Below are 21,409 nucleotides of genomic sequence, written 5' to 3'. Positions count from 1 at the left end.
TTGAGAAAATTCAAGTTCTCAGCGATGCAGGAAAGTGTGTGAACCACATCCACATGGCCACCTGGCTCCATTTTGGATGCCTAAACCGAGGTTGCTACAATTTGATTTTTAAATGATCTTAAATATGTCATCAGGTTCACAGCTGGTGGTAACCACCCTAAGTCCCAGCCAGAGGCTAATAGGATCAAGATTTTAGGGGACCTCTAAGCCCTTGAGTACCACTGAACGAGGCGCCGTGGTTGAATAAGGCTACATAGCTCATTCCTCTAGGTTCAGTACTTCAAGTGCTAGCAGAGCTAATGATAGGAATATTCATACCGTGTCCTAGGAGCCCAGAGCAGAGGTGTGAGATTGTCAGGTTTGGAGGAATGAGAGTGAGATTACCACTTTATAATAGTTTTTATTTTTATTTATCTCCTATTTATTATAGTAATTTTTAATTGGGTAATGAGATGCTCACAAGTGTGAAGAGCAAAAGGACTTCCATGAATGATAACAAAATGATCCATAGGTTTTGTTTTTTTTTTCTCCAACTGAATTTTGTGTTAATACTTTTCCCCCTTAAATAGTAACACCTACCTTGGAAGTATTTCAGAGATTTTGGTGCCAGTGTTTTCCATATTCCACACAAGCATGCCATGGCTTTTCTGTCCCCTTTCTGACAAATTGCAAAATGGAGTCTCTAAAGGGACAGGGGTGAGGCTGACAAAAATTCATCATGCACCATGGATTATTTGTTTCTCGGTGTTCTCACCTAATTGTCACAATGAGTGGTATTTCCCAAATTTTTGAGAAGAGGAAAAGTAAGGCTATGAGACTTACAACAACTTGCAGAAGTTGAAACATTACTTTGTGGTGAAGTTCAGTCCTCCAGCCAAGGGCTGCCTGATTTCAAAGCCCAAGCACTGTTCCCCAATTCGCCCCAGGACTGGGTTTTTTTGGCATACATACAGAGCCTCTGGCAAGACCATAGGGCAGAGGAAAACATGTTCACTTGTCTTAAAGCTGTGTGTCTTCAACTTCAGTGTGGAAATGCCAGTGAGTAAGACATCCTGGACTCCCTGTAGTACACATTAAACTTTTGTAGCGGGATGTATGACCTTCAGACATGTGCCCGCAGGATCCACAGGCAGCTTTCCAACCTGCAGAGAGATACTTGAGGAATAATTAGAAATGTACCCAGAGGTTTATGTACATGTACATTCATCACAGTGTCGTTTATAATAACTACAAATGGAAAGCAATTTAAAATGTCCCACAGTAGGGGAATTATTAAGTAAATTAGGGACATTCATATGATAAAATATTACTCCCATTAGGAATTATATTTTCCAAAACAATTACTTTTAATACACGATCCTATATTATTTCTGGATGCTGGAAGATGGAAAAACAGCTGTAAAGAACATTACAAGACTAATTGGGAATTCTTTAATTAGACTATTAGATATCATTAAATAATATTTATTGAATGTATATTTATTTATTTATTTTTGCGATATGCGGGCCTCTCACTGTTGTGGCCTCTCCCGTTGCGGAGCACAGGGTCTGGACGCGCAGGCTCAGCAGCCATGGCTCACGGGCCCAGCCGCTCTGCGGCATGTGGGATCTCCCCAGACCGGGGCACGAACCCGCGTCCCCTGCATCGGCAGGCGGACTCTCAACCACTGTGCCACCAGGGAAGCCCTGAATATATTTTTTTATATAATAAATGTAATTTAACAAAATGTACTAATTCTTAGAAGATACGTATGTATTTAAAGATAAAAAAGCTGTATTTTCAAGAAATATCTAATGATGAGAAGGAAGTTCACAATATATATAATTTAAGGTAATTAATTTTCATTTTGCTTAAAATATACATAGAAAAAAAATTAGAAAGATACACACCAAAACATAACATTGGTTATATGTGTAGTGAGATTACAACCAACTTTTATTTTATTTTTTGTACATTTCCACATTTTTCTTTTTTCCTACTGTGACCTATTATATTTTGTTCCCACTCCTCCAAGGTATAAGCACAGGGAGAAATCTAAGACTAGGGAGAGGCTGATTGGGCACATCATTGAGTTAAATTAGTGCAGGAGGGCCTTGTAAAGTAATCCAAAGTAAGATAAGGTACCAATAAGCTCAAAGAATAACAGGTCAAAATTATGTCATGGGAGGGGGAGGGATAACTAGAGCAGGAGGGTCGATAAAGACCTGATTTGAAGAATGGAGTTTTATTGGTAAATCAGATTTCAGGGCAAGATATGTATAATATTTTATTTTTAAGGTACTCTAAGGGAAACAAAGAAAAAATTTTTAAAGGTAATCAAACTGCAGTCCTGCATGGAATCCTATGTGATGTCCTCCAACCTCAAGACCAGACTGTCCCCTCTCCTCCAGCCAGCTGTGGAGAGGTTGGGAAGGAAATGGCAATGATTCTGGATTCCATTTGGTAATGTTCACTACAAGAGGCTACCAGTGACTTGCCATCTCCTGGGGAAATTGTCCATTCAGGAAAGGGTGGAAGAGAGAGATTTGGGAAGGAGAGGGGGAGTTAATGGGGGGGGTAAAAGGGATGGCTTGAGTGATGGTTAGCAGGTTCCTTGTGGGACACCATTCATGTTGAAGGGAATGTCTTTGTCAAATGTTCTGTCTGAGGCAGTGAGACCCACACCCTTGAACAGTGCAAGGGGATGCATTTGCCAAGCAAGGGAGCACTTCTTTTAATGTTTCATTCTGGCCACTCTTGCTCCCATCCTTACCACCACGTCTGCTTGGCTTGGAATTTGTATCTAGGAACCCTGGGTGAAAATTTTCTTGCACCTTTTACATAGTTATTTATGCAAACCCAGAAGAGTAAGAATAATATAGATTTAATCTTCCCCCCACACTCAATCAGTGGCAGTCCCAGTGTAGATAATCATGCAGCCAAGATCCACTCAGGATGACTTTCCCAGAGGGAAAAAATATGCTGGTTTCCTCGGCAATACCGACCCCTCTGGGACAAAGAGAATAAATAAATAAATAAATATAAGGGCTATCACCAGGATTATACTACACTTAAATGTAATGTACACTACATTAAAATGTATTACTTTTATATTCATTTATCAAAATTTTAAAAAATTCAATTTTTTTTGTAATTGATGACAATATATTCAAATATGCTTGGTGTTTGCTATTTATAATTTACTTCTTAGCTTTTTGAGATGATAAATCAAGAAATAAGGGCTTCCCTGGTGGCGCAATGGTTGAGAGTCCGCCTGCCGATGCAGGGGACATGGGTTCGTGCCCCGGTCCGGGAAGATCCCACATGCAGCAGAGCGGCTGGGCCTGTGAGCCATGGCCGCTGAGCCTGCGCATCCGGAGCCCATGCTCCGCAACGGGAGAGGCCACAACAGTGAGAGGCCCGCGTACCGCAAAAAAAAAAAAAAAAAAAAAAAAGAAATAAAATTCAGTAAAATGAAAAATGGGAAGCAGCCACAAATTATCTGAAAAGGATGTGACTGGCTCACCTCCTCCACAATTCTCTGAGTATATGTGATGTCAGGGTGAAAATGCAAGTAGGGAACTCAAAGAACAGAAGAGGGCATTATCTGGAATTTAAAATCTAGTTCATGTCTGCTCCCTACCTTTGAGGGCACAAGATTAAAATGTATAAGGTTGAAAGACAAAGCAGATCTAGATTAATGAGAAGGGTGAACAGAGACCCTAAAGTAAACCCAGTTACTGACCTCCTTCTATGATTTTCTATTGCTGATTAAGAGGTTCAGTTATCAACTTTTCCTCACTTCTTCTCTAATTTACAAACTAAAACCTGTGATCAATTTTTTCTTAATAATTTTGCAGTCACGCATGGGTTAAATCCATCAGTTTTGTCAGAGACTGAAAATACTGACAGTAACTTATCTGAGTAGGAAGAGGAGGGGAAGGGGTGCCCTCTGTGACTGGTGACATCCTGCAAATGAGAGCAAGAAGGAAGAAATTAAAGAAAAAGAAAAAAAAAAAACCCTGTAAGGACAGAGCACTAAGAATGGGGAGCCTGAGTAAGACCAGCCGAAAGAAGCATCTTCGCTCAGTCACTACCCCCTTCCTAAACCCTGGCATGTTGGGATAAAGAGTAGGCTTGATCTGGTCTTACAGAGATGAAAAGCCTTCTGCTCATAGCAAATAGCAAAAGCTCAGAAAATAACCTTATATAAAACTCAAAAAGTCACTCGGCATCCACAGCCTTGAAACATTTATTGGCTAGGGACTTTGCTCTGTCATCTTTGAACATATTAACAAACAACAAAAGGTTCCATCCTCTTGTGAATATGGTAACACGAATGCCACAATGATATTCACACATATCTTTGTAGTGTCTGAACACATAAGTCTTCCTGAGTACAAATACTCCAGGCCCCATGGGATGGGAAGAAAATCGACTTTTCAGAGGAGGCTGAGTCATGAGTGAAAAGGAGAACCCATACCTCCAGTCCCCTGGAGGAGCTGGGATTGCCCCGGCACACAGAGCTCTGCACGTAGGACAAAGGCACATGCAAATAATAAAGTTTTTTAGAGTCAAATAAATAAATACACTTGAAGAAAAATGACATATATTTATAAAACTGGCCTATGAAAATGGGATTCTGGTCAATAGGAACTAGTTCTATCTATTTCAGTGATCAGCACATACAGGGGGCAGTCTAGATAATGAATTTGGTTAAAGACACAGGATATGATCAGCTTTCTCCTATTGGTATTAGAAGTTGATTGTCCAATTTGGCTGTTCATTGGGGGCTCAAGTTAATGGAAATTCTTGGGGGTTGGGGGTGGGCTTTCCTTTCAGATCACCTGATGTTAATACTGTCAATGCATTAATCATCCTAATTAATAGTCACCTGTTGGTCTTAGACCTCATTCTCAGAGAAGGCTGAGGGAGCCTCCCTCAGACATGGTTATTCAGTGAGCAGATGGTAAGAGGGCCTGTGTTTGCCGCTTCATTTGGGAAACAAGGGGAGATGATGGGCCTGAGAGTCTCTTGGAAAGAGGCTGGAGGGAAACTGTAGATAAGGGACTCATCTGTCACATTGTAGAATGCTATGTGTCTGGACTCATAGTCTAAGAAAACACCAATCTTATGCACTGGCTCTCTAACATGTTGGCCTTTCAAAGGTGATGAGACCCAAAGACTATAATCATCTCCAATTTTTAAGCCTGTAAGTGAGAAGAGGTCCCCTGGAGGCTTGGGGAGATTCCCCTTTCTGCTCACTGAGTCCTTGCAGATGCCCACCTCCCACTCAGTCTTGTTGCCCACTTCCACCTCCCAGTAGTGTCTCCCGCAGGTGAAGATCTGAGCCCCCAGCACCGTTGCAGATTGGTCAAATATTTCGGGGTTGTCAGGCAACTGCTGTCGGGTTCCTCCATGTTTCACACTTTTCACATCCTCAGACAAGACAAGATAGGCGTTGGCCGTGGCTGGATCTAGAGTTATATCTGCTGCAAGAGGGAAAAAGAATGAATCCTCATTTGCATTCTAGAAAACCCTCTTATGTATGTGGAATTGAAATTAAGGTCTTAGTATCTAGTCCTATTTTTTTAAATTTAATTTAGGTGAATGTGGTGGGTAGTGTCTCAGAGCCCCTTTTAGTGTTTTACAAAATACAAGAGAGTGAATCTCTCAAAGGAAACCAAAGAGAGTCATGTCAAGAGTGATATTGGATCTCTGATAATGGAATGGAGGTAGTTCTGTTTATAAGACAGTTTTAGAACTAGGAGCTATTTATCCACACAGGTCATATCTTTTGTCATTTGTATTTGCTTTAGCCAAGGTTGGTTATGGTTCTTCAGTTGGGGTGGGAGAGAAATATAGTTATCACTTACTGAACTTCTACTTAGGTGCCAGGCATTTTCTGTACATTATCCCATTTAATTATGGCAAGTATTATTATCTTTTTTCCATTTTCATAAAAGAAAAAACTGAGGCTCATAAAGGTTAGGAAATGGGGCCAAGATGACAAAGTTACTGAGTGTTTGAATAGCAGCTCCTAATCAGCATTTTTCATTACGTCATGCTTAAGTGCAACTTCTTATGAGTTAGTGCAACCACCAGTGACCATTTGATGAAACACATTTTGAACCACTGAGAGAGCTCCTCTCCCAGACTCCTGGGAGGAACTTTCATTGATTATCCAGACAAGATTAGGCACCTCATCATACCATTTCATACTTTTATTTGTAGATCAAATCCCAATCACTAATTCTTTCTTTAATATCATTCTCCTCAATCTCACTGTAAGTTCTACAGAAGCAAAGGCAAGTCTGTCTTATTCATCATTGTAAGTACACTCAGAGACTGATAGCACAGTACCTACTATAGCACATAATAGGCACTTCTCATATATCTGTTGAGTCCAAAGTCTATTAGGCCTTCTTCTGAAGGTCAGATTGTCAACAAGATAAAAGGTGAAAACTAATGCTGACCTCTCTAGATGTTGGCCAGCCTAAATATTTAGAGCATTTTAAAAGAACATTCTTTGAATGTTCCCTCACTGAGATTTAAGAGTTTAAATCAGCTTTTATCCTGACAAGAACAAAGGTAGAAATGCAGAAACCCCTGAGGAGGTATGTGTACGTGTGCATGTGCAAGGCAATGGGATGGACAAAACAACAATGAAAACAAAGGTAAGAGCAGAACTCAGACAGAAAACAAAACCAGATCAAACATCAATCAAGTCCCGGTGCTTCTGTCTGTTCCGGCAGGGATGGTCTGTGGCCCCCATTAACTCTGAAGACCCCTGGAGGTTCAAAACATCAGGCTGACTTACTGCTAAATTTTCTTAGCATCTCTCTCACTCCAGTGATGTGGCACAGAGTCAGTTCCGTGGTGATGGCCTCTGGACACTGAAGCAAGAGTGGCTCACTCCTACAGGAGGGCAGAGAGTCACTCAGTCTCCTCTGAGCAGACCGCATGACCTGCTCCAACTTGAGAATCCAGCTCATTTTGCCCCAACAGCATGGACACTCTCATCCACACTCTGATAACCTATTGCATCAACACCACACCCCAATAACTGAACACAGAATTGAAACCTACCTTTCCAGTATTCCTCTTACATTCTAAGGGTATAAAAGAAAGAAGGTTAGTTTTTGTGCACTTTGATCACTAGCAAAGACTGAATCTGTTTTGGATACTGTCCTTTGCAAATTTTGCAGAATCCCCTTCCCGTGGCTCTAGAACACCTTGAGTGGGAGAGCATATGGTAGAAAAAACCCAAACTTCTAGGGGTGAGCTCTTTTGAACGCGAGATGGTTCTCCCAATGACTAGAGATCTCTTTTTCTCATATTGTCACTTTGTTTAGAGAATCTATTGCTGAGAAAGGAGCCAAACTATTGGCTTCATTATCCAATGCCTCCAGGAGGTAGAGATAAGAAAGGAAAGTAGCCCAGTGAGAGCTGAAACTACACCTGTGTACAGTTGGACTGGGTTGTTGGGAAGGCACCAAATTAAATAGCATTCTGTGGAGCCAGTCTAGGAAAGAGACATGAAGCTGGAGACTGGAAGCTGGAACATAGCTTAGTTTAAGAAGGTCCCAGAGAATGCAGTAGTAGCCTAGGAAGGCAGTAGAGCAAAGATGGTGAGGATTTGGGGCTCAGTATACACAGAATACCTGGGTTCTATCACCTACTAGCTATTTGACAGGCAAACTATCTAACTGCCATAGGTCTGAATTATTAAGCAATTGCTACTATTAACCCATTTTGTAGATAACAATCACCTGTTGTAAATATCATAATAGTATTTAACTTTATCAGGTCTTTTTGAGGATGTAATTTAATGTGCCCAACACCTAGTAAATGTTCATTACACTTAAATTTTTTATTTGGCAAAGCTGAGGTTGCAGCAAGGCAGGCGCAAAAAAAAAATTGGAGTCATCATTTAACTTGGTTCGGATGTATATTCCTCTGTGTTTTTCCTCCTCTTCAAGACTTTATTTATACTATATAGAACACTCATTCTTTAGGAAAACTTTTTGGGGGGCCAGAACTTAATTTTTCAGGTAAATAAGGAAAAGTTTATTTGGTATGACTTGAAATATGATAGGGGACTACATGTGTTTTCTTCCATGAGTTTCTCCAATGTTCTTACCTCAAATGACTCTATGATCGAGTTCTGACACATGGACTCTATCTGTCCAATTGTTTTGCTCAGGCTTTGAATTCGCTGGGTCAGCTTGATCTCATGGTCCCTCAGTCTCCTCAGGTTCTCTCTTTCCTCCATTTCCAGTAGCTGGAGCTGCAGCTGCTCCTCCTCCTTCAGGAACTGGTGCATTTTTGCATATTCTGACACAACAACCTGTTTACAGGTCTTTGTCTCTTCCTGCCATCACGCGTGTGTACACACACACACATGAACAATATAATAAAGTTAGTAACAGAAACACTTATGCAGATTTTTAATCCTTACAAAGTTCAAGAGTTCCATTGTGACAATTCTTGAAACCTGACACATAACACATACAGTCTATTAACTAGCTGGGTGGATAGTTTGATATTTTAGAAGATGTGTGTACTGTAGCTATAGTAGCAAAGAAAACCAAAATTTCTACTCCTAGGAGGCTGTCATTCTACTGGGAACAATGAAAAGTAAACAGTCAAGTAAAAATATAATAGATGGTGATCAGTACCATTATTTTTAAAAAGTAAAGCAAAATAGGGCTTCCCTGGTGGCGCAGTGGTTGGGAGTCCGCCTGCCGATGCCGGGGACGCAGGTTCGTGCCCCGGTCCGGGAAGATCCCACGTGATGCGGAGTGGCTAGGCCCGTGAGCCATGGCCGCTGAGCCTGCGCGTCCGGAGCCTGTGCTCCGCAATGGGAGAGGCCACAACAGTGAGAGGTCCGCGTACCACACACACACACACAAAAAAGTAAAGCAAAATAAAGTAAGGAAAAAAATTAGGGGAGGGACTTCCCTGGTGGAGCAGCAGTTAAGACTTCGCGCTCCCAATGCAGGGGGCCCAGGTTCGATCCCTCATCAGGGAACTAGATCCCACATGCATGCTGCAGCTAAGAGTTTGCATGCCACAACTAAGGAGCCTGAGAGCTGCAACTAAGGAGCCCACTGGCTGCAACTAAGGAGCACACGTGCCTCAATTAAGACCCAGTGCAACCAAAGAAATAAAACTTTTTAAAATAAATAAATAAATAATAAATAAATAAATAAATAAATACGGTAACTGCTTAGTTCTTTAAAAAAATAGGGGAAAAAACATGCATTCATTTATTCAACAAATATTTATTCAATGAAGTAGGCAATGGATCACATACTAGGACTAGAAATGATCATCACAAATACTCCCATGTAAGAACTCAAAGATTATTGGAATAATCAGATACACGCTTATTTTTTTAATATTTAATAAAACATTTAATTCTGTGCTTTGCTAGACAGCTCAAATTCTGATCTGTGACTAACCTCAAGCTTTTGTTCAGGTGTTCTAATCCACACTACTATTTTACTTTAATTTCCCTTTCTGTTTATTTCTTTTTTATCTGCCCTTTTTCCCCAAAAGGATTTGAGATGTTCCTTTTTCTGTCAACTTCCATTCTATGTTATATGTCTTTAACTTGTATATTTAATAATTATAATCAGAGCAGAAATAAAGGTAGCCACCATGTGGTATAGGTACACCAAGAAAGGAGAAATAAGCCAGCCTGGGGATGGGAGAATTTGAGATGAGTCTTGAGATTCCCAGATGGACAAGCAGAGGTGGGCAGCCCAAAGCAAGGATACTCCATGTTATAGGACTGGGACTGGAAAATTTTGTCATTTTCCCCTTGGTATTTCACGACATGTCCCTTTAGTCCTCCTCATAGAATCACATACAAGATGCAAAAGTGAACCAGATACTGACCTTACACAATATCACTCTCTCCTTCTCATGGGTTAATATAACCTGAGTTTCATTTTTCTTTTTACGCAAAATATTTAGGATTTCCTGGAGTTTCTCCTGCAATAGAAACAAACTCTGTGGCAAATGAGCAGAGCACCAGGTCATGAAGGGGTCTTGAGGACCATGTACAAGATGACTGAGACTCTAGATCAAAGGGTGAAGCAGGACCCACACCAAATTTGTGGTCTGGTGCCTGGAGATTAGCACCCATGAATGTCACCCATAGAAAATATTATGGGAATTAAGCGATGGAACCTGATTTGTGTTCTGAAATTTATATCAAGCAGCCAATCTTACTTTATGATGCTCCTCAGTCTCATTCGAGAGATTCATTCTGTTTATTCCATGACCTTGGGTTGAGGAATCCTTTACACCCAGCTCATCATCAGACAACACCTTAGCGGCAGCTAGCATTCTCTCATAGCTGCCTTGGTTGCCCTCACTCTGCAGCACCTGGGATCTGAGCTGCTTGCTGATGCCAACCAGCCTCCCCAGATGCTCATTGGGCAGGAAATGTGTGATCTCCAAGGTCCTCCAGCACTCAGGACAAGATAAAGGAGTGTTATGTTCCTCCCAGCTTCTCAGGAGACACACCAGACAAAAGCTGTGCCAACACTCGGTGGTCACTGGGCCGGTGAAATAGTCCAAGCAGATGAAACAGGTCAGTTCCTCCCTGAGATTCTCCATCAAATTTGCTGTAGACATTTTCTCAAAGGACATCAGAACAAGGTCACGCTTTTATTCTGGGATTAGAAAATCCTCCCTGAGAGTCTATTGTTTTGAGTAACAAGTGGGTAATCAGTTGCTATGGTGTTATTACATGAAATTCTTATTCTCCTCTGTGACTGATTTCACCAGTTGACACAAAGCCAATTATGACTTAATGTGGAACCTCTACATACTGGGTTCATCATCAACCCCAAACTTTTGAGGAATCTCATCGTACAAGCAAGCCACGTCCTGGATACTGAGGATACTTGCTCCCAACAGTTGTCATTTCAAGAGTCGGTTACTGTATATGAATAACACCATGAAACCGTTGAAACACATTGGCTTTACGCTGGAGGTTTGGGTAATTTGGTGTAAGCCAGTACAGAGATTTAAATTATGATGATCTCTGATAATATCTGAATTGGAATCTCCTCCAAATCTTTTAGAAAACTCCACTAATGGAATCTAGTTGAGAAACTGAAGGAAGAAAACTATAATATATATTTCTTCACTCATTAGGCCATTTTCTTTCTTTGACCAAAGCCTACAAACTTTGTGCTCCTTTATCAGGTACTGTGTCCTTTTTTTTTTTTTTGCGGTACGCGGGCCTCTCACTGCTGTGGTCTCTCCCGTTGCGGAGCAGAGGCTCCGGACGCGCAGGCTCAGCGGCCATGGTTCACGGGCCTAGCCGCTCCACAGCATGTGGGATCTTCCCGGACCGGGGCACGAACCCGTGTCCCCTGCCTCAGCAGGCGGACTCTCAACCACTGCGCCACCAGGGAAGCCCGGTACTGTGTCCTTTGATTTAATTTTATTCATCCCCCAAAATGAGAATAATTCCAATGAAGTATTCCCTGACTTTCAATGTACAATGGATTACTAGAGTTATATTTATTGCTCTGCCCTGCAGACCGTGATACTCACCTCTCTGCTACCATAGAAAACATCAAAAACATCATTGTTGTTGGAAGTTGCCTCAAGGAGCCATTACATTATGGAGTGGATGGAAAGACATATTTTAGGATAAATATAATTTTGCTCACTTATTTTCATTCTTTGAAAATGTTTAAACTAGGCCTTCTTAAACCTCTTATCACTTCTTACTGGACAGAAATTAAATGTGTAGACATTATTTTTAGACTGACGAAAAAATATATAGTATACAAACTGTGTGCAATGACCTCTGAGATTAGTGCCAAATCCTATAAATTTGCTGTCTTATGCTCATGAGTCCCTTCTTGCCATGGCCCATCCTCCACTCACTGCATGCCAAGAAGTGGAATCTTAAAAGCTTAAAAGCTCAGAGTCTAACCAGTTCTGTCCTCCCATTAAGTTCATACCTTATTTCTATTTTTCTCCTGTCACTCTCCAGCTTGGCAACCTTCTATGGTTCTCCATTACCTGTGTTATTCCATTAATTCCTTTCTGACTTTCATGGTTCCAACTGATTCTTCTTTCCCACTCATCTCCAGCAGGATGTTGAGTGTTTCCTTACCTTGAACTTTTGTTCAAAAAGGAATTTTCTAGCCTGAAATAGTTCTTCCTCCACCTTCCTTCCTCCTAGTCAAAACTCATTTTTCTGAAGTCATTAATGGTTTAATCATACATCCTTTGTTAATGAGTGGGATGAGATTTTTTGCTAGGAAAAGGAAGAACTAGAGCAAAGAGTTATACTAGCTTAAATAGGAGGAGTGGTAGCATCAGTTTGGGGTCATGAAATCTCTACTGTTCAGATTGCTTCTATGCTAGTAACCAGGGGCTTCAAAATATTGTTAGGAGTTAGTCTCAAGTAAGGGTCTTGCAAAACACACACACACACACACACACACACACACACACACTCACACACACACACACACACACAAAACCAAAAAACTACACTAACATGAACTGCCATCTCTGGAAAAAGGATTTATGAATTACCACCTACATTCAGTGTGTTATTCACACACAAACTCAGGAATCTTTAACATTGACCAGAATCATTAGAATAAGCCCTACCATAGAGTTATGGTACATCACAGAGCCTGTATTCCAATTTGGAATGGGGAGACTGGCATGTTCTAAGTTCAAGTCACACTGATCCGTTCCATCCCACTTCCCTCTTCCAAATAAACTCCTTTCATAAACTCAACACAATAACCATATCTTATTCATTGCTGACTAGAGGGATTCTTTTGCACGTAGCAAGGGCTCAATTTGTCTGTAAATAAGTTTTAAATGAACAACGAGGGGAACCATATTGTTGTAGAAAAACAGTCTTTTATCTAACTGGAAACCAAGAGATCATATAATCCAACTACCTGCTAAAGATGATGAAGAAACTAAGACAAATAAATTGAGTTGGTTCCCTGAATACTTACTCTGAGTCAGGCCAGGGCTAGGAAGCTGGGTCTCCTACCTCCTGTCATTCTCTTCTGTCAACAGTACACTGCATCTCACTTGTTGTCTTGTGAGTGGGTGAAAATTTCCAGTTATGTCAATGAAACGAATATGGCTCAAGTGCTTTCAGAACGAAATTAGAGAGCTATCATTATGGCGTGATCAGGTGACAAGCATCTGAATTCACTGGCTACACTCACTATTGGGAATGCAGACTTTTTCTTTACCTTCTCTCTGAACACATTGATTAGGCTTAATTCACAGATGAGGACGTTTATAGAGTGGGCCAGCCTTCCCAGAATACATTACACCAACCCTCGGGTACTGTACTGCCAGACTTGATTTCTGCGATCAGCAATTCAAATAGCTTTTTCTCTGGCCTGTCTCCTCCTACGGAGGTGACAGTAAGGATACCCCAAGAGGTCCACAGTCACAACTGTCACCAACATTCAATTAAGGTTGGAACACGCAGAAAAGAGGAACCTTAAGGATACAGTGAGGGCTGGGAGTTCCCTGGCGGTCCAATGGTTAGGACTCAGTGCTTTCATTCCAGTGGCCCAGGTTAATCCCTGGTTGGGGAAGATCCCACAAGTCATGTGATGCAGGCAAAAAATATGTATATATATATAAATATATATAGTGAGTGCTTATTCATTGATATACATATATATATTTATATAGTGAGGGCTTATTCATTGATGAAGGCAGTGTATTAGATAGGGACATAATTTGAAAAATATCGTGCTTGAAAGCCTGGTTTTAAAAAATATGTCTGTCATTTCATATCAGTGTGGAAAAGATAGATTATCCAACAAACGGTTTAGGACAAGTAGGGGTAGCCATCTGGGGAAAAAAAAAAAAAGTTGGATCTCTGCCTAACAGTTTACACCAATGTGTATTCCAGATGTGTGTGTGTGTGTGTGTGTGTGTGTGTGTGTGTATTTTCCCCATTCTAGTCATGAATTTCTACTCATATTGCTTCCCTTTGTATTGCTTTTTTCACCTTATTATTTTATTTTTGTATGTGTTTTTGTTCTAGATTACCCCACATCTATTTAACAAGTGAGAAGCATATTTGTTAAACATATGGCCAATTATTGCATCCAAAGGATGAAGCACATTGTAAAAGGAGATAATTGGTAACTTAGTAGAAATTTAAAACGGAAGACTTAGAGAAGGCTTTTTAAAGCATGCTTTGGAGTTTAGGCACCACTAAGGAAAAAATGAAGCTAAAATAACTAAAAATTAAATATTTCTATACAGCAAAATAATAAAATAACCAAATAAATGTTTGAAAATTACAATCTAGGAAAGAGACTTTGGAACACGTGTGTCAAATACCTTATCAAATTATGAAGAGGTCATCAAAAAAGTATACTTAAAAATAGTAGCTCTTCGTATTACTATATAGTCATTTAAAAATAACAGATCTATTTATATACACTGACATGACATGACATCCATTAAATGATATTAACGGGGAAATACATTTTTACTCCCCCAAATAGTTTAAGTATAAACAATAAAAATTAGGTTATATATGTATTTTTTCCTACAAAAATGAGGCCATGCTATAGAGGTTGATAGCGTATCTGTATACACAAAGGCATAGAAAAAATATGGAATTTCATGGATATGACACCAAAAGCACAGACAACAAAAGCAAAAATAGACAAGTGGGACTACATTAAACTAAGAAGCTTCTATACTACAAAGGGAACAATTAACAGAGTAAAAAGGCAACCAACAGAATAGGAGAAAATATTTGCAAACCATGTATCAGATAAGAGGTTAATTTCCAAAATATATAAGGAAATCTTACAACTCAACAGTAGAAAAACAACAACAAAATAACACAAAGCTAATAACCCAATTAAAATATGGGCTAAAGGGGCTTCCCTGGTGGCGCAGTGGTTGACAGTCTGCCTGCCGATTCAGGGGACGCGGGTTCGTGCCCTGGTCTGGGAGGATCCCACATACCGTGGAGCGGCTGGGCCTGTGAGCCATGGCCACTGGGCCTGCGCGTCTGGAGCCTGTGCTCCACAACGCGAGAGGCCCACGTACGGCAAAAAAAAAAAAAAAAAAAATGGGCTAAAGACTTGAATAGGCATTTCTCTAAAAAAGACACACCAAAGACTAACAGGTATGTGTATAAAAAGATGCTCAATATCACTAATTACCAGGGAAATACACAAAAAAACACAATGAGATATCACTTCACAGTTGTCAGGAAGACCATTATAAAAAAAAAAAAATGTTGGTGATGATGTGGAAACATTGGAATCCTTGTACACTGTCAGTGGGAACACAAAATTTTCCATACTATGCAGGAAAATAGTATGGAGATTCCTCAAAATACTAAAAATAGAACTACCATATGATCCAGCAAACCCACTTCTGGGTATTTGTCTAAAAGAATTGAACTCAAGATCTTGAAGAGGTATTAGCACTCCAGTGTTCACTGCAGCACTATTCACAAAAGCTTAGATGTGGAAACAACCTAGATGTCCATTGATGGATGAAAAGAAAAAGAAAATGTGGTATATACACACAATGGAATTATTCAGCTTTTAAAAAGAAGGAAATCCTGCCATGCATGACAACATGGGCCTTGAGGACATTATACTAAATGAAATAAGCCAGTCACAAAAGGACAAATACTGGATATTCTAATTATATGAAGTATCCAAAAGAGTCAAGTGCACAGAATCTGAAAGAAGGGTGGTTGTTAGGAGCTGGGGCGGGTAGGATGGGAAGTTGCTAATCAAGAGTCATAAAATCTCAGTTATGCAAGATAAATAAAACTGAAAAAGAAAGAACGAAAAAGTATGAAAAGATACACACCAAACTGGTAGACTTTGGTATGGTGAAATTGGAGCATTGGAAGGAATCGCTTTTACTTCTTTGTATATGAAAATAGACTTTATTTTTTTTAACCATTTAATGTATTTTCAGCATTTTTCCAGTAGAGAAATATTGGGGAATGGGGTAGGGTGTGGCTTCGAGTAAGCCAATTAATGAGGCAGTTTCCTTCAGGTTGAAGGATAAAATCATCTCAGAGGATTGGTTTTGTAATAGGGAAGAACCTTTGTATTCTATTACAAGTTAATCACTAAATGGATGTTCCCTGTTAGCTTCAATTAGATGTAATGGCACATCTCAGGGAACCCTGCCTCCCAGGTAAAGAGCATTAAGCTAAAATACCTTTGTTTAGCTCACAGGAAACATCCTGAGCAGGCCCACCTGTGAATGACTGCAGGGAGGAAGAAATTAACACATCCTCTCAGGAGGCTGACAGGAACCTGGAAATGTTTGACTTTACTCCCTCCTCTTTTAGTATAAAAGAAGCCTGAATTCTAACTCAGGCAGGATGGTTCCTTGGGACAGGAGTCCACCATCTTCTTGGTCTTCCCGCTTTCTGATTAAGGTTGTTATTCCTTGCCCCGACAACTCATCTCTCAATTTATTGGCCTGTTGTGCAGCAAGCAGTATGAACTTGGACTTGGTAACGGTTTCAGCCATGATATAATAGATTTTTTTTAATGGTTTGTGGTTTCAATGCAACTTTTATTTATTTAACTAACAGGTATTGAACCCCTATTATACTAAGATCCCACAAGCCACGTGCCACTGCCAAAAAAGAGTGGTAGAATTTAAATTCATTGGCTGCTTTGGCATTTTCATAGAGGAAATGTTTCATTCTGGCTGGAAAATCAGGGAAAAATTCATTTGATCTGTACCTTTAAACTAAAGGCCTAAGTACATTTTTAACAAAGGAATAAGCTACTGTTTAGAAGTGAGAAAACTCTGAGGATATTTGAAGAATAAAATACAGGATCTGACAGTGGGTCAAAATATTACAATAACAAAAAATCTAGACTGTAACATTCTTTTCATCCAAGAAATATTAAAAGCCCCAATTCAGCTTAGAATAACCTTTGTTATCCTTTCTAGGTAGCACAGTCAACACCTGGAGGGCAGTTCAGAGGGGAGTGTCCTGGTGTTATAAATTCATACTCAGTTAAAAGTTGTAACCCAGGTCGGTGGTTGAGAGTTGCCTTCCAGAGCTTTGACAATTTACACATCTTATATGAGAATTTAAGGTGAGGGGTTTTTGTTTGTTTTTCTGGAGAATAAACACTTTATTTGCTCATCCCTTTGCATTAAGAAAAGTTAATTGTTGAAAATGTATTTGTTCCATGCTTCATGCTGGATGCTTTATGTACTTTATCTTCTAAAGAGATAAAAAGGGAAGCCGAGGAAAAGAAAAAAATGTATGCGTTGGGTAGCCTGACCAGGAAACTTTTTTAAAGCAGTTCAAACAAATAGTGAAAAATAAGAATAAAAAGACATGGTCTAAATTTAGGATGGACTATTAAGAAAAAGGAGTTATAGTGTTAACTTTCCCCTTTTTAATAGGGAGTATGGGACTTGAGATTATTACAAATAATTTTGAGCTACTACCCATGTAAACAGTATTTAATATCAGTAAAGGATAATACTAGATTAAAAAAAACCTCGAGTGCAAGGATCACTTGTGTTTTGCTTCTATCATATGACACCCTTTATGAGATGCCTATCACTTAATTCTGCAGGAATTATTAAATATCTTCACGTTCCAGGAGGTGTACCATACCCAGTAAATTAGAAAAATAATTATCCCACAGTACACAAATATTTTATAGGTAAGGAAACAGATGCTTATGTGTATACATGTTGCTTCCTCGTCTTTAATGGGAAAGTCTGCTTTTTGCTTTTCTCAAGGAAATCTTAACATTTATTCCTAAGATTCTCTCACCATAAAACAGTATCTTTAGAGAAACAAGAGCACGAGACTAGCTAGTACAAAAAGAGAACTCTGGCACTGTACCAAGCACCATTCTCAACACTTCTATATATGCACTTACTTAATCCTCTCAACGGCCCTAGAAGATAGATATGAGTTCTATCCTCACTTACAGGTGAGAAAACAAACCCTAGTTATGAACCTTGCCCTAGATCCACAGAGGTGGCCTAACTTCAGTGTCCATGCTATTACCCACAGAGCTATACTGCCATTTCCACAGGACTGAATGAATCACAAACATCAAACTCAAGGGGTTTACAACTGTGACCAAAAACAGGTTTGCTGGTTATGCAAGGATCCAGTCAAATCAAGCCCTGAAGGTCGATGGGGTAAGTGTCTCCCCCTCCAACTATCCACTGGTAATTGGTGCCAGATACTGCAGGTGGCGCTCCTCCCGCGTTTCTGTATTGTTTGCAGCCAAAGATGTCAAGGTCTTAAGAGGGCACTTCTAGGTAAGTTTGTGACACAGCTTCTTAAGAGAGCCCATGGAATCTCTTGAGAAAAAAAAGATTGTCACTTTCTTCCCCACCCTTGCCCTTTCTTGGACATTGAGGTACAAAAGGTCTAAGAAAATACCTGTTGGGCTAAGGTGCCAATTATAGTTGGAGAGAACCCTAGAGAAGAACGGGGGTCTTAGGCATAGCTGGGAATTCATGAATTGTAGCAATTCATGCTAATAATTAGGTACTGTATGAGTGTGCTTGGGGAAAATTTCTGCAAGTATAAGAACTAAATGCTAAATGCCTTTAAGGAGCTGTGACATGAGGGACCAGGCAATATTGTTCTGATTATGATTGAAACTAAGGGAAGTTTAAACAAACAAGCAAACAAAAAAGACTTTTAGGAATACTTGGGGAAGAGCACCCCCAAAAGGTTGAACTCTGCTCTCAGAGCAATGGGGATGCAAAGCACGTTTTATGGTCACAAGTTAGGCTAGGACATTGAGGTTTCATATAAGCCACCTTCTAGGGGCCCCAAAATGCCTCTTTTTCAAACCCTTTCAGTCTTTTAGAGTTGTAGTTCTCAAACTTAGTTGTATGTGCTCACCTCATAAGTTAAATAATACGTGAAGCCTATGGCCTACCTCCAGAGGTTCTGATTAGATTGGTTTAGTGCCCTAATTGGAAGAGTATGTCTCAGCATCACCTGGAACTTTTTGGAAGTGTAAACTTTTGAGCCCCGCCCCAGACCTACTGAATCAAAACCTCTGGGGTGGGGCCCATCAATCTGTGCCTTAACCAGATCTCCTGGTGACTCTGATGTACTCTAAAGCTTACAGGCCACTGATTTAGGCATCACGATTGTTAGAGCTCTGCAGAAAACTCTAATATGCAGTGAAATTTGAGGACCAGGAATTCAACGAACAAAACTACTTTGTAAGACTAGGTTCCGCCGCAGTGCAGGCTGGCCCCTTGGTCATGTTTTCATCCTGTCTTTAGTAAAGCCATCTGTCTCCCTCCTCTTAGAAACAAGAGTTTCCAGCAGAAATGTGGACGGAGAATAACATTCTGAGCGAGGTCTAAGGTAGAGGAATTAGAGTCCCACACAACTTCTCAATGGGGTAAGAATGGCAATTAAAGCCAATATTTTATAATAACTATGAATGGAGTATAACCTTTAAAAATTGTGAATCATTATATTGTACACCTATAACTTATATAATATTGTACCTCAACTATATTTCAATTTTTAAAAGTGAAAAAAAGTGGGGAAAAAAGATAGCATTACATGACTGAGAAGATGAAGAATGTGATTGTAAGCTGATTCTGAAGACAAATCTCTGATCTTGCAAAAGACCAGGTTAAAATGAAATTCTTTTTCTTCTGGATCCTTCTCTGCCTCCCTGAAAAGGACAGTGGCTGCCTCAGATGTACCAGATCTCATGGAAGAGCTTACTTGTTCTGTTTGTACTTTTTTTTTTTTTTTTTTTTTTTTTTTTTTTTTTGCGGTACGCGGCCCTCTCACTGTTGTGGCCTCTCCCGTTGTGGCGCACAGGCTCCGGACGCGCAGGCTCAGCAGCCATGGCTCACGGGCCCAGCCGCTCTGCGGCATGTGGGATCTTCCCGGACCGGGGCACGAACCCATGTCCCCTGTGTATCGGCAGGCGGACTCCCAACCACTGCGCCACCAGGGAAGCCCTGTTCATACTATTTGAACAAACCACTTGCAGTTGACGTGGACACAAGTCTTGCTGTGATTGCCTCTTAAGAAATTGGAAGGGAAGCCCTGGTAACAGAGAGATCGAAGGTGTAACCTGCAGCTGGGGATGATGGCTGAGATAGCAAAGTCTTCACATGATGGACTTAAAGACTAGCATATGTGAGATATACCAAGAAAAACTGAAGAGGTTCCGTGAGATAGAGCAGATGCCCTTTTATGAGATTGTAATAAGGAAGAACCTTTGTATTCTATTAGAAGTTAATCACTAAAGGGATGTTGCCTATAAGCTTAAATTATACATAATGGCCCATCTCTGGGAACCCTGCTTCCCAGGTAATAATGAGTATTAAGCTAAGACACCTTTGTTTAGCTCACAGGAAACATCCTGAGCAGGCCCACCTGTGAATGACTTCAGGGAGGAAGAAATTAACACATCCCCTCTGAAGGCTGATGGGAACCAGGAAGTGTTTGACGTTACTCCCCTTTTAGTATAAAAGGAACCTGAATTCTAACTCAGGCAGGATGGTTCTCTGGGGCATGAGCCCACCATCTTCTCGGTCTGCTGGCTTTCCAGATAAGGTTGTTATTCCTTGCCCCAACAACTCATCTCTCAATTATTGGCCTGTCGTGCAGTGAGCAGTACGAGCTTAGGCTCAGTAACAAGATCTGTTTTCTTTCTTGAGAAAACAAGCCTCACAGTGTTTACCATTAAGAAGGCAAAAATTTTCAAGGCAAAATTGTCTTCCAGATTTTAGGGATTCATTCTCAATCATTCTTTCCTCTTTAAATACCTTGGGTCTTCAAAGTGATACATATTGAAATCATTTTTCCATCCCTGACCTGTCAGCTATGGAGATTTGGGAGCCCCAGAGACCCCATTTTGAATGGGAATAATTAATTTTCACTTTATAACTCATGCCTAAGTTTGTGTTATAACTTCTATTTTATAGATCTAGCATAGCAACCTCCAAGAGGAGTTAATAGTGATCTTTCCTTTTCAGAATGAGGTCCAAGAAATCCTGGATTTTCTATGCAAGGTGTGAGAGTCTCATGAGAGGGACCTTCCTTAGAAGAGAAAAATGAACATGTACACATACCTGGCAGTCTGCCGAATAAGGATGACCACGAGATCAACAAGTCTTCGGTGAGTCCAGGCGCGTAGGTTGTAGCTCCACGTCTTACCACAGCATACAAGCACCAGTGTGTTCAAATGTGAGGACCTAGAGTGTACCACAAGGCTGAAAAATAAGTTATCCCCGCAAAGAAGCTGGCACATGAAGAAACCAGAAAAGTATCAATAATCGGACAGTCATGATCTAGAACCTATTGTGCAGTGGCTGTAGTGGATGTATAAAGAAAACAAACTCGGACACCGTTTCTAGGAA

The 21,409-nt window shown here is 40.3% G+C and overlaps 1 protein-coding gene and 1 long non-coding RNA gene across 3 annotated transcripts; one reads left to right on the top strand and one right to left on the bottom strand.

Annotated features, from left to right (window-relative positions):
- Positions 1-4,921: 4,921 nt before the first annotated feature.
- Positions 4,922-10,630, bottom strand: TRIML1 (tripartite motif family like 1). Its single transcript, XM_004328636.3, has 6 exons — positions 10,223-10,630; positions 9,887-9,982; positions 8,124-8,354; positions 7,070-7,092; positions 6,801-6,898; positions 4,922-5,472 (listed from the first exon to the last, which is right to left on the bottom strand). Exons 1-6 carry the CDS (start codon positions 10,628-10,630, stop codon positions 4,922-4,924), a joined length of 1,407 nt encoding a protein of 468 aa, XP_004328684.1.
- A 6,330-nt stretch (positions 10,631-16,960) lies between these two features.
- LOC141277483 (uncharacterized) lies at positions 16,961-21,157 on the top strand. 2 transcript variants are annotated; one of them, XR_012328937.1, is made up of 4 exons: positions 16,961-17,121; positions 18,085-18,193; positions 19,331-19,425; positions 21,026-21,157. It is a non-coding gene; the product is annotated as an uncharacterized lncRNA (long non-coding RNA). The 2 variants fall into 2 exon arrangements; XR_012328936.1 differs by having other exon boundaries at positions 18,063-18,193.
- Positions 21,158-21,409: the final 252 nt, after the last annotated feature.

The sequence above is a fragment of the Tursiops truncatus genome, chromosome 21 (assembly GCF_011762595.2).
Source record: "Tursiops truncatus isolate mTurTru1 chromosome 21, mTurTru1.mat.Y, whole genome shotgun sequence".
In the NCBI taxonomy this organism is placed as follows: Eukaryota; Metazoa; Chordata; class Mammalia; order Artiodactyla; family Delphinidae; genus Tursiops; species Tursiops truncatus.
This window is presented reverse-complemented; position numbering and strand designations above follow the sequence as displayed.